This window comes from Mastigoproctus giganteus, chromosome 5 (genome assembly GCF_048544385.1).
Source record: "Mastigoproctus giganteus isolate SK-2022 chromosome 5, ASM4854438v1, whole genome shotgun sequence".
NCBI classification, from domain to species: domain Eukaryota; kingdom Metazoa; phylum Arthropoda; class Arachnida; order Uropygi; family Thelyphonidae; genus Mastigoproctus; species Mastigoproctus giganteus.
The window spans coordinates 47,030,791-47,047,564 of NC_143579.1; the positions used below are offsets into that span (position 1 = coordinate 47,030,791).

General features: G+C 34.1%; 1 protein-coding gene across 1 annotated transcript in view; it reads left to right on the plus strand.

Annotated features, from left to right (window-relative positions):
* The window catches only part of GlyRS (glycine--tRNA ligase), a 192,785-nt gene extending 179,239 nt beyond the window's left edge, over positions 1-13,546 (plus strand). Inside the window, exons 15-17 of the mRNA XM_090373175.1 lie at positions 3,851-3,944; positions 8,008-8,195; positions 13,404-13,546. Of these exons, the coding sequence (XP_090229301.1) occupies positions 3,851-3,944; positions 8,008-8,195; positions 13,404-13,517 (396 nt within the window). The 3' untranslated portion in view covers positions 13,518-13,546. The remainder of the gene's footprint in view (positions 1-3,850; positions 3,945-8,007; positions 8,196-13,403) is intronic.
* The last annotated feature ends 3,228 nt before the right edge of the window (positions 13,547-16,774 follow it).

Sequence of the window (16,774 nt, forward strand, 5' to 3'; positions counted from 1 at the left end):
TACGGTCGAAGTGAGAGATCCTTTAGGCACTTCAGATCACAACTTGGTGATCATCTTTTCTCCAATGGAACCTTTATCTCATGGCTATTCACAACCTCGTGTTGTTTGGCATTACAAGAATGCAAAATGGGATGACCTGTGAGATTTCTTTTCTTCTTTTCCTTGGTCCAATTACTGTTTTAAAACTTCTGATGTCAACGTTTACTCAGATCGTGTCAGTGAAATTATTCTTGCAGGAATGGAATCCTTTATCCCACACTCCACTTTAAAATCTCGTCCTTTATCTAACCCTTGGTTTTCCGATAAATGTGTTAAGGCTGTTCAAGAGAAGAATGTTGCATATCATGATTGGCTTGTTATACATAACAAGCTTTGATTATACATAAATCTCAAGGAGGGACCTTCGACAAAGTTGTATATAATTATGAGAAAGATCATCAACAGAAACTTATATACATGGCGTTATCTGAAATGACCTCATTGCAAGGTTTATATATTACAAATCCCCACAATGATTTCACATTTCATCACAGCAAAGCTACTAGTAATATAGAACTTCCTGCTGAACTAGATTACTTGAAAAATAATAAGCTACCCTCTCTACTGGATGCAAGATTTCATACAAAGTGCTATATCTATATCGTCAGTGAACGTACAAAGTTTACAGGCCCATGTTTGAGATATCGAAACGAACACAATCTTACAGCAATCCAAAATATTGATATTGAGTGAAACGTGGTTGGATAATGATGAACATATATTACTTAAACCATTCCAATGTGTGACTCAATTTAAAAGGTCGGACGTTTGTAGTGGTGATGTTGCGATATATCAACATGACGGTTGAACTATCATCAGTATGCCACATACCTTTGCACAACATAATAGCAGCAATGTGACAGCAGTATCAGATGAAATTGGAGACATCTGTGGATCTTTGTGCAAATTCAATAGTGAATCTATTTTCATCGTTGCCATATACATCACTCCAAGGATGTCATTAGATAAACAAGAATTTGATGCCATATTCCATTGAAGGTGCAAAATTATTGGAAGAGCCACTGGATCGTATACCTATAGTTCTCACTGGTGATTTCAATCTAGGATTAAATCTGAGGCTGGCAAGTAGTTTTGTTAATTTATGAAAGATGCCTTCAATTTAGATATTAAATCAAATACTTTAGTAAATACTACATGTAATGGAACAACAATCAATGGAGTATTCACTTGGGAATTAAAATCATTTGAGTGTCAAAATTACATATCTTACTTCAGTTACCCTAGACCAAAAATTTTAGTGTTCTTTTAATATATTTTATATGAATTATTTCATTGTACTAAAATTATTTTTTCAATAAAAATAATGCAGCAATACTTTTTTATTTATTTTACTGTGGCAGTTCATGATGAGTTCCTGCAATAAAGATGTTTTTAATGGCTGCCGCTGTGGCATTATCAGTCTGAGTAGAGCGGCAGCAACTCATTATGTACCTGGTACATATTTTTTTTTTTTTTTGGCTGATACTATATAAACTTGCTTTCTTGCATCACATGCCTCTACTAATGGTGATGCTAAATCAGTTCCTCAATATGTGCAGTGTCCAGTGGATATGCTAAGCCTTTGCTGCAGTCATCATTATGAATATTTGATCTTCCACTAGTGAACTTCTGGCACCACTTCCTGACATGCTGCATGGCCATTATACTATTGCCATAAACATCTGCTGCTCTGCTTGCATGTGGATTTCAACTTGAAACATTTTTCATACAGAGGAAACTGATCATACTGCACATTTTCTTGGCCCGAGTTTCTGTCTACTTCACTATTTCCATGGAAAATAAAAAATGATCAGAGCAGTACAAAAATAGCTTAAAATGTCTTGTTTATGGCTTTCACTAGTAGCAGTATTACCCAAGAAGTAAATTAAGATCTGCTTAATGCATAAAAAGTGACAGCCTGGGGAGCCTTACTTTTTTTATCATTTCTCATACTTCATGTATGAGATTATAGTTTATTAGGAATGAGGAGCCCAGCACATTTGAATTGGATTCTGCAGAGATGGGGATGACCCTTGGTGCTGTCCAACAACTAACACACTGTATTGGATTCCTTAAATGCATTTGTTTAGGGTGGCTTTTTTTTTTTTTTTTTTTTTTTTGAGATTATTGTGCTCTTAACCCTAAAATATTTTGTAGATATTTGTTATCCAAAGGAAAATTTCACTTTGAGTGACTGATCGGCAGAAGCAGCATCATTATGAACTTGTGAGGGTTTATCTAGAGTAGGAGTGCCCACCTAAACTACAACCCATGGTGTCTGGTCACACCAGGCCACAAAAAAATTTTGAAACTTACCACTAGTGAAATTAGATATCCTAGAAGCAAATTATGAAACTAACTTTGCAAGACATCAGTCAGCTTCAAGTCTAGTCAGATATAAGCATGAACCCCAGTGTTTTGCTATACACATGTGCTATGTATGACACATTATGTATCACCTAACATACATAACATGCTTATTATCGCAAGTGCTTCAAGATAATTTAGAGAAGTTTAAATAGTGAATGTTCTTCCTTCTTTTTTTTTTTTCTCTCTTTTATTGGTATTCATAATTAAATATAAATTTTAATAAATATTTTCTTATTAAACTTGCATTGGTTTAGAGGGGTTTTTTTTTTTTTTTTTTTTTTTGAGATTATTGTGCTATTAACCCTAAAATATTTTGGATTGAAAGTGTATCCAAAGGAAATTTTGACTTTGAGTGTCATATACTTAGTGAACACTAGGAGAATAAATATTTCATTGTATATTGGCAGAATTGGTTGTATTTCCCTGATATAGGTTCCTATAAGTTTGATCTCAGATAAAAGATAAATAAATTTTACAGTGTGAAAATCAGCCAGTGAACACACACTACATACTGAAATGATACACTAGTGCAGCGTTTCCCAAACTTTTTTAGTCACGGAAAACTATATCTTACAACGTATTCACAGAACACTTAAGAAACACAAGTTTAGCGGGAGCCAAAGAACTTTTTGTTAATATTTTATTACGTATGGCGCACTGTGTGTCAAGAGCATCTTTATTTCCAACACGTGTAAAGCCGAAATTCAAATAACTGTCATTATACTTTCATTTTGATCTTTTATTAGTTGGTTCCTGTTTTTTCACTTCAGATTTTTGGGGAACAAAAGGCTGCAATTGTTCATCCTCACTTTGAAGTGTGACAATATTGTGTTCATTTTCATCAACCACAGTTGCACTACTAGAAGTACTTTGCTTCTCGTTTTAAAGTTCCTTTTTTCAAGCATACTTCTCTATGCAAATCCCACCAAAATAAAGTGTTCCACAGCCTATCTATTTGATTATTAATCTATGACAATATATTAATAACTGAAAAAAAATTATGTTAAATATTATAATGATACAAAAGTGGTGTACGCTACAAATATGCAAAATTAATTTTTATTATTATTATTAATAATAATTGCAATTTTTCAATTTAATTTATTACAATTTAATAATTCAAACTGTGAACGCAGTTTGAGAAATGCTGCACTAGTGTAACATGACTTAAAATGCTAATGCACCATAAAACCACCAACAGTAATAATAATAACGACAACATCATGATTCTTTTATACATAATAGTTTTTGTTTAGAACTGTTAATGTTTAATGTAAATAGTTAATCTTCTATATTCTTCAGAGTTTGTAAACCTAGTTATAGTAAATTTATATTATATTAAATGAACTCTATTTTTCAAAGAAGTATTTTTTTATCTATGTGATAACTGAGTGAAAAAATTATAGTACCTTCCATGCATAACCTTATTTTTTCCTTCCAGTATTTTGCTCTCCCTCCTATTGTGGCACCTCTAAAATGTTCTGTGCTTCCTCTGAGTGGAAATGCAGAATTTGTTCCATTTGTAAGGCAAATATGTAAGTATATGTAAATATGCAAATATGTATTTAAAGAAAAAGAAACATTACTTACACAGAGGAAACTAGAAAAAGTAAACAAACATTTACCTCCAGGGAGAGGGAACCATCTATCATATTTGAGTTATGTATTCAGTTAGAGCGAATTTTTGTAAACAACAGCATGTAAAATTGTTTTCCTAATCTGCTAGATTTATGTAATTCCTGTTTAGAAATAGGAATTTAGAATAGCAAAAATCAAAAACTGCATGAGCAAAATGTGCATGATCTGATGTGCAGCTTGCATGTTGTTAGAGCTTGTTACAGGCCACAGTATGTTTTATAAATAACTAAACTGGAATGTGAAGTTCACTTGTGCTGTTCATAACCCAAAAATGTTATTTTAACATTTTTTTTAATTAAAAAATTTTAACAAATTTAGTTGCCTTAAAAAAAAGTTACATGATTTCGCACATTGGTACTTTTAACTTTAGCAAGGAATGCAAGAAGGTGGCCAAGGTAGACAGCTGGCCAGTTAAAGAGGATTGATCATGTGTAAATTAATAGTTTTTCCACTTCTGTAAACCGCAATCGTTTATGACACGGCAGGGTAGTGGGGTGTCAACCTCACCTGTTTCACACTATACTCAGGAATCTTGGAAAGTAGCACACTGCTCTACATTCTTGGCTAAGAATTTATCATAAATTTCAAATTTGAAATACAAATTAACAAAAACAAACATGTTTTGGGAACCATTTCATCTGTAATGTTATTCTAAATTTAGAAAAAGCATTACAGCTAACAGGCAACTTGATTTACAAGGTAACAGTTTTGAATTTAAAAATTGTGGTAATTAATTAAATTACATTGCTTATAAACCTATACTCAAGATCCATAAATATGAGGGCTGTTCAATAAAGAATGATTTCCCCCACAGTATACCTTTATTAATCATGCATATTTTGATGGTCCTTTTCAAAGTAGTCCCCATTTGATGAAATGCACTTACTCCAATGTTTTGGCCATTCTTCAAAAACATGGTGGAAGCCATTTTCCTCACATCTCCATCTTTAACTTTGGAAATAAAAAAAATTATAGAGTGCTAGGTATTTTACAAGCTGGATGAGAAACACATTTGACATTAAAGCTGGCTAAGTACTCTGACAGTATGAGCAATGTGATGAGGTAAACCATTCCTTGAATTTCAAAAAAAAAGAAATTAATATAACCTTACCTGCAGCAGCCACAACTTTTGCTTTATTTTTTGGTGTTGGTGATGACAGACTTCCAAACAGAGCTTTGTTGCTTATACTCTGGGTTGAAATGATGAAGCTATGCCTCATCTGCTGTTATCGCCTTGTGCAGAACTTCATCTTCAGTAATCATCCATTGCAGCTCCTGACAAACTTCCATGCAAACTTTCTATTGCTCAGGTGTGAGTAGTCTTGGAACCCAGTGTGCACAAACAGATGATTTCTGCAGATGGTGTAGTGTTGTTGTGAGGCACAGTTCTTCAGCATATGCAGATTGACACTTCAGCCCTGTATAACACTTGACTTAGGTGTTTCCACAAGCAAAAATCGAAGGAATTTAGAAGAATTGCGTGACTGGTTTCCCTACAACCAGCCCACTGGCAACGGAAATTTTCATTTGAAGTACTTTGTCATGCTTATTCCACATCTCCAGTAGGGCAATAAGTCATGGATGTTCTCAAGGAATTTAACATGCATTTCAGCAATTGTTTGACCCTGTAGTGTGGATAATCTAACAAAATTTAAGGAATCTTTAACTCAGCTATTTTTGAGCTGATGTTTATAAGAACTGTTTTCTTTATTACTTATCTTCCAATGTGTGCCCAAAGTTTATCACAAGAATTCTGAATCTTCTGCGTGCTCAGCCACGTGCACATATATAAATATTCTTAGATATATATGTGCTTTCCTACGTATGTAGGAATAATTAAAAGAAGTTATGCACAAGAATTTAAGAGATGAAAAATACAAATACCCAAGTAGCACTATAGAGTACATGTAAGTATAAAATATGTAGCATAGTATAAAATCTAAAAACGTGCCTACAATCAAGGAAACTTTTTCAGAGGTTAACTACCAATATTTGATAGGAAAAACAACATGTGGGTGTTCTCTGTCTGTAATGATTAATATGCAGTTATAACATGGCTATTGTTACGCACTTGGAATACTGTGTTCAAGTATGGACACCACGCCTAAAGAAAGACATTGAGCTTCTTGAAAGGTCCAAAGATAGGTAATTTGCCTGGTGAGGTTGGCAAAAGGGTGTCCATATGAGAAAAGACTGAATGTGGGTTGCACAGCTTGGAAACTAGATACCTTAAGAGGAGATTTGACTGAGGTGTTTAAGGTGCTGAGAGGCAAAAGTGAAATCAATGAGGATGAAATTTTGAAGATTATAAATGGTTCTAGAACTAGGGGCCATAATTTCAAATTATGGGGGGAGTTGTTTAGACTGGATTGCAAGAAGTTTTATTTTAGCCAACAAGTTATAAATTACTGAAATAAGTTACTTGCATGGATGGCTATTACAGAAACAGAAAATCCATCATTGCTTTTTATCTCAATCTTGGTGGTTGACGCTTGAGAAAAATCACCTGGACTGTAGGTATACATTATATACAGTTTACTGTGATATATATATATATATTTTTTTTTTATAATTATGTATTCCTTAGTTTTGCTATGGAATCATGTATTTAGAAATACAATGGATTCCGGTTATTTGGGCCACTGGTTAATCGGGGCAGCCATTTATTTGGGACAAATCTTAAAGAACAGAACCCAATGGAGAAAATAGCCAGGGTTTTTCTCAGCTTAATTGGGAAACGCTGTTTAATCAGGGCAAGAGACCACAGCACTCTAGATTACCCTACGATTGGCTCTGGCCATACCACATGGGTTCGGTCAGATTTCTGGAGGTAACAACCATTAAACAATTAGCAGTCCCCTGTTTATTGAGCTTTTCTGTTACTGCAATCTATTATAAATGGATAGTAAACTCAGTCTTATTGAATTTGCAATAATACCAACAGCTGGAATTCTGTGGGTTATTATGGTGAAATATGTTTACACTTCCGTGAAATCCTCAATCATATAAAAAATAAATTTTTAGAAGCTTCTCTTCATTCCTATTTTTTAAGCTTTGTAACTTGTTACTCCGTTCTCATTTGCGCATATTGTGTTACTTGCAATTTGTGTGCACCATGTTCTTTGTTATTAATTGCTTATCTTTTTTACTGTTTTAAATTTTAATCCCCACCCACAAATGTAAGTGAACAGAAATATCAACTATGTAGTTAGTATGTACATATCATACGTATTAATTAAGCTATGCAATTAAGCGTAAATTTATTTTGTTAACCTGTGCTTTATATCTTTACTTTTATAGCCTTTGGATAATATTCCTCCTATTTTCGCTTAATAGAATTAAAATTCGATTCACAAATGTGATCACAATGATCAGCACTTACTACATATCGTATAGTGAACTGTACTTTACTATGGTGAGTCCATTGTAGCATGATTTGATTGTACAGAAAATCAATTGTAAAGCAGGTGTTCACTGTATTTTTAACTATTTACGTGAAACTTCGCATAATTTGTGGCAGCCGCTTAATCGGGCCAAAATGCATTAGTCCCAATGTGTCCCAATTAACCAAAATTAATTGTACTTCTTTCAAATATTCCATATTGGTATTACTATTAGCCATATGGTGCAAGGATGTCCAAGGCCAAAAAAATAAATAAAATAGCCTACCTGTATGACTCCTGCCTCACATAGGTATCCATCTCACCTATGAATCTCTCTCCAAGCTGCCTTGACCACCCATGGAGATAACTTATTTCAGTAAAAAACTCACTGGCTAAAATATACTGGAATATTTGAAAGAATGTCAATTAGTCATAGCATTCAATTTACACTGCAGTGGCTCTAGCCCATATTCATATAATCATTATATCTCTATACACTTTACCCATTTCATTTCTTATATTGTGTATGTGTGTACATAATATATATCTATATATTGTGTTTCTCCCTCTCCTCTAGCACAAGATTTGACAAAGCATGACATTTCCCACAAGGTTGATGATAGCAGTGGATCTATTGGCCGCAGATATACTCGCACAGATGAAATAGCTATTCCATTTGGTATCACTATAGATTTTGATACTCTTAAAGAACCCCATACTGCTACATTAAGAGAAAGAAATACAATGGAACAAATTAGAGCACCAGTAAGTATAATTGTGTGCCTTTATTTATTTAGTGTATAATGTAATTAAACTACAGATTTAAAAAGATTTGCAGACAATAATAGATTCTATTGAATACATAATATATAATTAGTAAATTGAAATAAATATATACACACACACAACAAGGCAAATTCTCCAATCATAGTTTTAAATATAGTCCTTATAACCAGCTTATTTTTATTTATTTATCTTTATTTATTTATTCTTTGCAGAAGTGAGTCAATATTTTTCCAAAGGCAGAGAGAGTGCTCACTAGTTATGTGGAAACTCATTTGGGGAGAGCTCTATAATCAGTGGTGAATTTGAACATTCCTGTCCATATAGTTTACTGACCCTTTACAACACCTTATGCAGTTACAGCTGTTCCTCAAAGTCATACCTACATTTTTGACAAAGGTCTTGTTCAGTATTCACCCTGTGTGCATGCATTAAATGTATATATTCACATTCTTAATTGCCCTAAAATTTGCAATTTATTTACAATTACTCTCCTTCTCACTTTGTATTCTTATTTATTGCTTTTTTGCTATACTATGCAAATATTTTCCTTTCCTCCCCTTAAAATTTCTGTACATCATAAACTGTACTAAGGTAAAATAAGATGTAACAATAACAAGAGGAGCAACGTATTTCAAACAGGGAACAGTTTCAGATTTTTCTGATTGGGTTCTTTGCTATCAATTGCACTCCTTGTGCTATTTATAAAAATAATAGAAGTATTTCTAAATCTACACATAAATAAAATTGTTCTTCTTCCTGTTCTGCTGGTTCCCAAAATGTACATGTAGGCCAGAAAGCACTGTTCTCAGAATAGGCAAAACAAAATTGTAATGCAATTAGCATATACAACATTTCCTTTGAACCAAACAGTAAATATCTAAATGGGTAACTGGACGAAACAGAACATGAAAAAACAGAACTGTTCTTTCATTGTTCTGTTCTGTCGTGGAACCATCTGTGTTTCTAAGACTCTTTAACTGCATTTTGGGCGATTTTGCATATATACAGGGTGTCTCAAAAATATTGGTACAAACGTTTAGGGGAGGTAGGTAACATCTAAAGGAATGTGAATCGCATAGGAACCCATAACCGGAAACGTCACCGTAAGTCGGTACACGGCGCTGTTCATCAGTTCACGAGAGGGGAAAATTTCTGGTTTACTCATTCAAGCAGTAGTCGCCGCATGAAGAGCATGCATCGATATACGATGCATGCTCAGCAGATGTGAGACGCAACATTTGGTTTCAACATGGCGGGGTGCCTGCCCATTATGGAAGGTGTATTCTTGACCATTTGAACAGGCGTTTTGGGCAACGGGTCCATTGGCTGGTGGACCCGTTGCCTGGCCCCCATGCTCACCTGATTTATCGAGCCTTGATTTCTTTGTGGGGGGGGGTGCCTCAAATCTATCGTGTATGAATCACCTGTGGAGACTGAAATGGATCTCGTGGCGAGACTCGTCTGCGCTGCTGCTACTGCCAAAGAAACTCCAGGTGTGTTCGACCGTGTCCACCAATCCATGCTGCATTAGTGTCACACATGCATCGCGTCTCATGGTGGAACCTTCGAGCATCTGTTGTAACATCATGAAATGCATCCATCTCGTACTCCATTGTTAATATTATGTCAAATGTTTGCCACTAATTACTGTCTTGTGTCATTTCTGCTTTTTGTGCCTCTGCTGCTACTACTTTCCCGTGACGTTTACAGTTATGGGTTCCTATACGATTCACATTCCTTTAGATGTTACCTACCTCCCCTAAATGTTTGTACCAATATTTTTGAAACACCCTGTATATGCATATGTGCCTATTATCTTCACCATTTGTCTATCTGGCTGCATGTAACAGAGGGACTCCCAGTATATGGATTTTCATGAAATTTTATATTTGGGCCTTTTAAAAATATTTGTTCTGCCATTCCAAATTTCATTAAAATCAGAAAAATAGAAATCAGGCAATTATTATTTCTCTTTTCCATTAAGTTTGTATGGAAAAAAGAAATTTGTAGATTAAATGTGGTTTTAATGAGGTCTGATTAACTTTATGTAAGATTCACAAACATAGTATCGCTTGTGATAGTATATGTATATATACACAGAGAGAGAGAAAGCTAAAATATGTGTACAGGGAGAGAGTATTATATCATAGAGAAAAAGAAAATTCACCTAAGACAAAATCTATTACATTAACTTCTTTTAAATCGGATTACATTCAAAATACTCTGCAACAAACAAAAACTCAGTTCTGTGTATCAAATAAATAGCTACCCCTAAAATCCCAAATATTAGTATTAGCAAATGATGTAAGAAGCAAGCTTATACAGCTTAACCCCCCCCCCTCAAATCCATTCCACCTATTCATCCTGCCCCTCCCCAATAGCTTGTCTTATTCTTCCTCGATTTTATTCAGACTATCCATTTCCACAAAACAGATGGAAGCTTGTACCAGCAATCAATCAATCAATCATCCATTGGCTGAAGGCAAACTTCTGCATATCTATCCTGCAACCATCCTTCCTCAATTTAAATTTATGCACATCAAGCAGATCACCTTGCAGATGCCTGGTCTCCACATGCTGCAGTTTGTAGAACTGGAGCCATTTTTGGTAAGACCCGCCTCTTGTTCCCCTCACCAATCTCATTGCACCTTGCTACATCCATTCCAGTAGCTCTACATCCTCCTAAGATGTGGCCTGAACATTACTTTATACAATGGGATAATCACCTCCTTATCCCTGCTAGCAAAATTCCTGTATATTGTTGACAAAACCCCATAAGCTGTCCTGGCAGCCCATCAGTACTACACAGAGAACTTCATATCTCACTGCACAATTACACGTGTCTTTTTTTCATTTTCAGCTACCCTGAGTGTAGTACCACACAGTTAGTATGTTAATTTGGGATTACTGCTGCCCATTGCCTAATTTTCCCAGATCTTGTTGTAGTAGCATACTTTGGTGACTGTGATTAACCATCCTGCCAACCTATGTATCATCAATAAATGCAGAAAACATCAATGGGCCCAGCACCGAACCCCAAGAACTGCACTATTAACATCAGTCCACAAAGAGCCATGACCATTAATAACCACTACATGTTTCTCCCACCCAACCATCCCTTGATCCATAGCAGTAACTGGAAACAAATATTCTGACTGAGATGATGTTATTTAGGAGATAGAGAGGTTTCAATCATAGGGCAGTAACATTCTGCCATAACTGTTACTTTCCCATTTTGGTAATTTTCAAAACAGCAGAGTAAATCACACCAATGGATGAAACACCACATAACACTTAGATGGATGTTAGATGAACTAATGAGACTCGTGGCAGTGAAGAAAAATATGCATGGGATGCATATAAATTATCAGGTGATATAGAAGCCTATGGTAGTTTTAAATATTCTGCAATCAAGTTATAAAGGATGTTAGGCAAGCTAAGGCAGAATATGAGAAATCTCTGGCAAAGAAAAGCATCAAAGACTTTACTTATGTAAACAGTAAAAGGAAGGGGATAAATCACATTGGTCCACTTACTATAATTGGATGGATCCTATCAACCATGTATGCCTTTTTTTTTGTTTAGATTCAACAATTACTCTTCCACTTTCCTCTCAGTTATCACAAAATCATTTAGCTCCCTCTTAGAGTTTGATAAATTTCTGGACACAAGGAATTCTCCCTTCCCCTGAAGAATTCCTTGTGTGCGAATATAAATGAGAAATACCTATTCAGTTTGTCAGTAGAAATATCAAGTGGACCAATGTGATTTATCCTATTCCTTTTACTGTTTATATAAGTAAAGAAGTCTTTGATGCTTTTCTTTGCCAGAGATTTCTCATATTCTGCCTTAGCTTGCCTAACATCCTTTATAACTTGATTGCAGAATAGTTAAAACTACCGTAGGCTTCTATATCACCTGATAAAAATATGCATCCCATGCATATTTTTCTTCATTACCACAAGTCTCATTAGTTCATCTGACATCCATCTAAGTGTTATGTGGTGTTTCATCCATTGGTGGGATTTACTCTGCTGTTTTGAAAATTACCAAAATGGGAAAGTAACTAGGGCAGAATGTTACTGCCCTATGATTTTAAACCTCGCTATCTCATAAATAACATTATCTCAGTCAGAATATTTGTTTCCACCATGTCTTATTTTTGATGGCTTATCATTCACATTCAATGATTCAGCATCTAAAAATTAAAATCTGGGTGGAGATGGCGATGTCTAGTGGCATATCACCTAAATGATACTACTTCAAGACAAGAAAGTTAAGCCAGCTTAGAATATTTTCTACATAGAAGGGTCAGTCAACTTCATATTTTGTGTATCAAAAATATATGTTAAAAGGATACAATTTTTGGTCTATGTAGTACACAAATATTAAAATTACATGGGTGCCTCTGTAGCCAGGTAAGGAGGAGCAGCAGTGCGTAGCACACGCTTCTTGATTAGACTGGGGTTCGAGCCCATCACCACCAAATACGGAGGATGCGGAAAGGTCAGGGAATGACCACCGCGTATTCCTGGAGCAATACGGCCTTAGTTGCTAATGCTCCTAAAAAAAAAAAAAAAAAACAACCAAATAACTTTTAGACACCACATAGTTCATTTATATAAACCTTCAGTGATACTTTAGAAGGAAAACAGAAATGAAACACAGTGATGTAGCTTTACTTTATGTAACATTCTTGCAGTATGGGGTGAACTGCTTTTCTCTTGTAGTTGTGCCTTCTCCCCAGAATTTATCTACATAAAGGACTATAATGAATTAATACTTTGCATACTTGCACTACTAGTGTACAGAAATTTGTATTACCATTTTTTTTTTCTGTACCTGTCTTTTTTTTTTTTTGATTGGCTATAGTTTTTCTAGTGGTATCATTACTGAAAAACTGTCACGTTTTATTGCTACAAGATCTGCATTCTAAAAAAGGTTTGTACTTTCAATATTGAAGAGGAGTTTCCTGGTCCCTTGGTTATTGATTAAAAAATACTCTTAAATTTGGTTTTATCATTTGTTTTTTTATATACTACTTGAGAAATAGTTCTTTTTATTAATTAGTTTTGATACAAAATTTGAAACAAGAATAAAATGAATTTAACATAATTTTAGTGAAATCAGTATAGCCTAAACTTATTAAAATTATTTGTTTTTAATCATTATCATTTTATTTTGCAGTTGGAGCATTTAGCTCCAATAATTAGAGATCTTTCAAATGAAAGGAAATCATGGATTGAAGTATGTTCTGTTTATCCAAAGTTTGAACAACAGGAGTTTACACATGCAGGATAAACATTATAGTAGAAAAAGGATGTTTAAAAATCAACTTGCTGCATTTTCTGTCACCTTGCAGGAATTATAATTTATTTATTTTTCATGTTATGAGATGATCAGAAATTAATTTTTTTACAAAATGTACAAAATGTCAGCTAGCAACGAGACAATTTATTAAATACTTTTATCAAGCAATTTGAAGATCTCTGTGTTTGATGTGTATCTCAAAAAATACTCTTTATATTATAATTTTCTTATTACATTATTATTATTTTTTTTTTTTTAACCAAAGCTAAGGCATGGACTTACACTAACACTGAGATGGGCAAGATTTCAACAACTCAAGCTAATAACAGTTCTGGAAGCTTATTAGCTAGTCAACCACTCAGTACAGCTCCTGTAGTGGAAGTCAGTTGATTGTTTGGAATGGCAACAAATCATTACCTCATGAAGAAAATGACTCCTTTTAAATGTAAAATTTACTATTCAATCTTGGCCAGCAAAAAACAGGGTGACATTGTCATTATTCCCCATATAATACTGAGTATAAAAGACAGCTCCATTTACCCCCCCCCCCTCCACATATAGATGACTTTTGATATAACACATCAGTCTTTGCAGAGATCAAAACAGGCCAAACTTTTGTTATCCATTACTCTAATGCCAAATACTTATATAAAAATCCAGAACAAAACTTAGCTTCCATTGAAGTAGGTATACATATCAACACCCAGCTAACCCCTATATATCAAGATTGTGCCACACATATAAATGTGTTTCACAGTATTGACATCCATGGCATGGTGTAGTCATATTTCATTGGATGCTAAGTATATATTGGTTACCTCCTGTAACAATGCTACACCTGTGAAGTGTAACTTGAAAATAACAAGTGCATGTTGTTTATTGGCTGAAGATAAAAATCTGATTTTCTGTACCTTCCTAAATATAGGAAGGTACAGAAAATTCCTTATTACAGTTTTTGAATTTTTATTTGTTTTTCCAAAGTTATAAGCATGAACACATGCAGCAGGTGTAGTAGCCCCACCACACTTTTCCTACTTTTAACTCATAACACTAACATAGGAAACCCCCTATCATTTTAGCACCATTAAAATCAAATCAAGCATAGAAAACTGGTTGTAACTGTGCTAAAATGCTTAGAATTATTTTATATCTTTGTTTTTAGTTCTGAGTTATTCATAAATTTTCCCATATTAGAAAAAGTTAATAATCTGATGATTATTAACTGATTCTAATGGTCATGAACAACAACTTTTTTAAAGATTCATTTGAAATATTTGCTATATTTTTGAGTAATAGCCAGAAAGCAGTAATTACTCAGTATAAAGAGTGACATGCATAATATTTAAATTTCACAAACCTCATGGCATGCACACCAAATTTGAAATAAATTTTGAAAACGAAATGGATGATAGATTTAATATATGCATATTTTTTTTTTAAATTTTATACACAAGTGCACATCTTAAATTTCATGTTGAAAGATTTTTAAATTTGAATAAGCTAATAGTTTCATTTTTATATTTTATGCTTATGAAGTTTTTTTTTTAATTTTCAGCAGAATTTTTTTTTTGTTTTATAAAAATGAAAAGGAATAAAAAAAATGCACTTTTTAAATATTTTTTAGTAAAAAAACAAATGCATTCAATAAATATTGTAAGAAAAAATGAAATATTGGTAAACTCCAAGCAGAATAAAAAAAAAAAAAAGGAACTTTTAAACTTTTTCCATAAATTAAAAAGAAAGTTTACACCTGTCAGGTTAGCACCACATGTTTTGTTACATTTACAGGTGCTGAGCTCATCCCATTAGCAAATGGCATGTTCTTCAGTGTTCACTGTGGTTTACCACCAATACATTTGATGAAGCTTACTGTGAATAGCACTCACTGCTTGGCTGTAAGTATTCATTTAAATGTAGTAACCTCATAAGTCGTGCTAGTAAAATAAAATTTACTAAATATCAAAGGATGAAAAAACTACTGCTATAAGATATTTGGTATTCTACAGCCAATTCTAGTATCCCTTACTATTTAAAATGATGTGGTTAGAACTGATTCAACATGTCAATATCATCATGGGTTGTAGTCTCAGAAATATTTTGTGATAACAATTAAAATCTGCTTAAAGGAAAGCTGAATTTTGTCACATTATTAAGCAAGGGTTGCCAATAAGTGGAAACTCTAGTATTTCATTCAGTAAACTGACACCAAAGCATACATGTAGTTACAGACAATATGCTGATTCCTCACAGCTATAACTGCTTTAGCACTTAACACAAAGCCTCTATACATATCAAACATTTCAAGAATAAACAAAGGAATTACCTTATTCCGACTACAGGACTTCTTATCCAACTCTCCTAAAATGCTGATAAATTAAAAATGATAGTTTAAAACTCAAAATGTGTTCCTCGCCATCAGCACACGAGTAATTCAATACCCCAGGATTACAGTCGCGGACCCCAACCCACTCCCAGAAATATCAAACCCCGTGTAAACTAGTGACAGAATACAATGAAAAATAAAATTTCCTTTGATAAGGGGGATACGGTGGTGATTCTGAATGAAATGGATTATGTTAACAAATTACAGTCATTTTATATTAACAAATACATTTTACATGGCCAGTGTTATTTTTTGGTTCCACTATAATCCAATATATGCAAAAAACTGAAAATGCCCCTTTTCTTAGCATTCTATGCCTACAATAATCTTATGGGGAACCTGAGAACCTTTCCAAACTTTCAGGGGGGAGTACCTCAGTCAAAAAGGCTGAGATCTACGTGGTTAATTAGTGTAGGTATCGAGTTCGGGAATATGCTGTCCATTTTTTGTTGTCTTTTCAATATGGAGATGTATAGTTGAATTTCTTCTCTTTTTGGCTCTGTGTGGAAGAAGTTCCCATGAATGATTGTTAAAGGAGAATCTGGGGCAGGGCTGATCAAGGATTTTGCAAGTAAATCAGAATTTATGGTTTTATTACTGAATAATCAATGTCACTATTGCCAAGATCAAATCATTCACAGTACAAGTCCTATATAGGCCCTTGCCATTGATATCCATGGAAATTAGGTAGCAGGGCCTGCCAAAGTACTTAAAATCCTTAAAAAGGCTTAAGTTTTGCAAATTACAGTGTCTGGAGACTAGGTACCAGCGAGGTGATCTGATAGAGGTGTATAAAGCCTTGAATGGTTTGAGCATGCTCAATGCTGATGGGATTCTTCCTCTAGCTCAGAATAATCACCCGAGA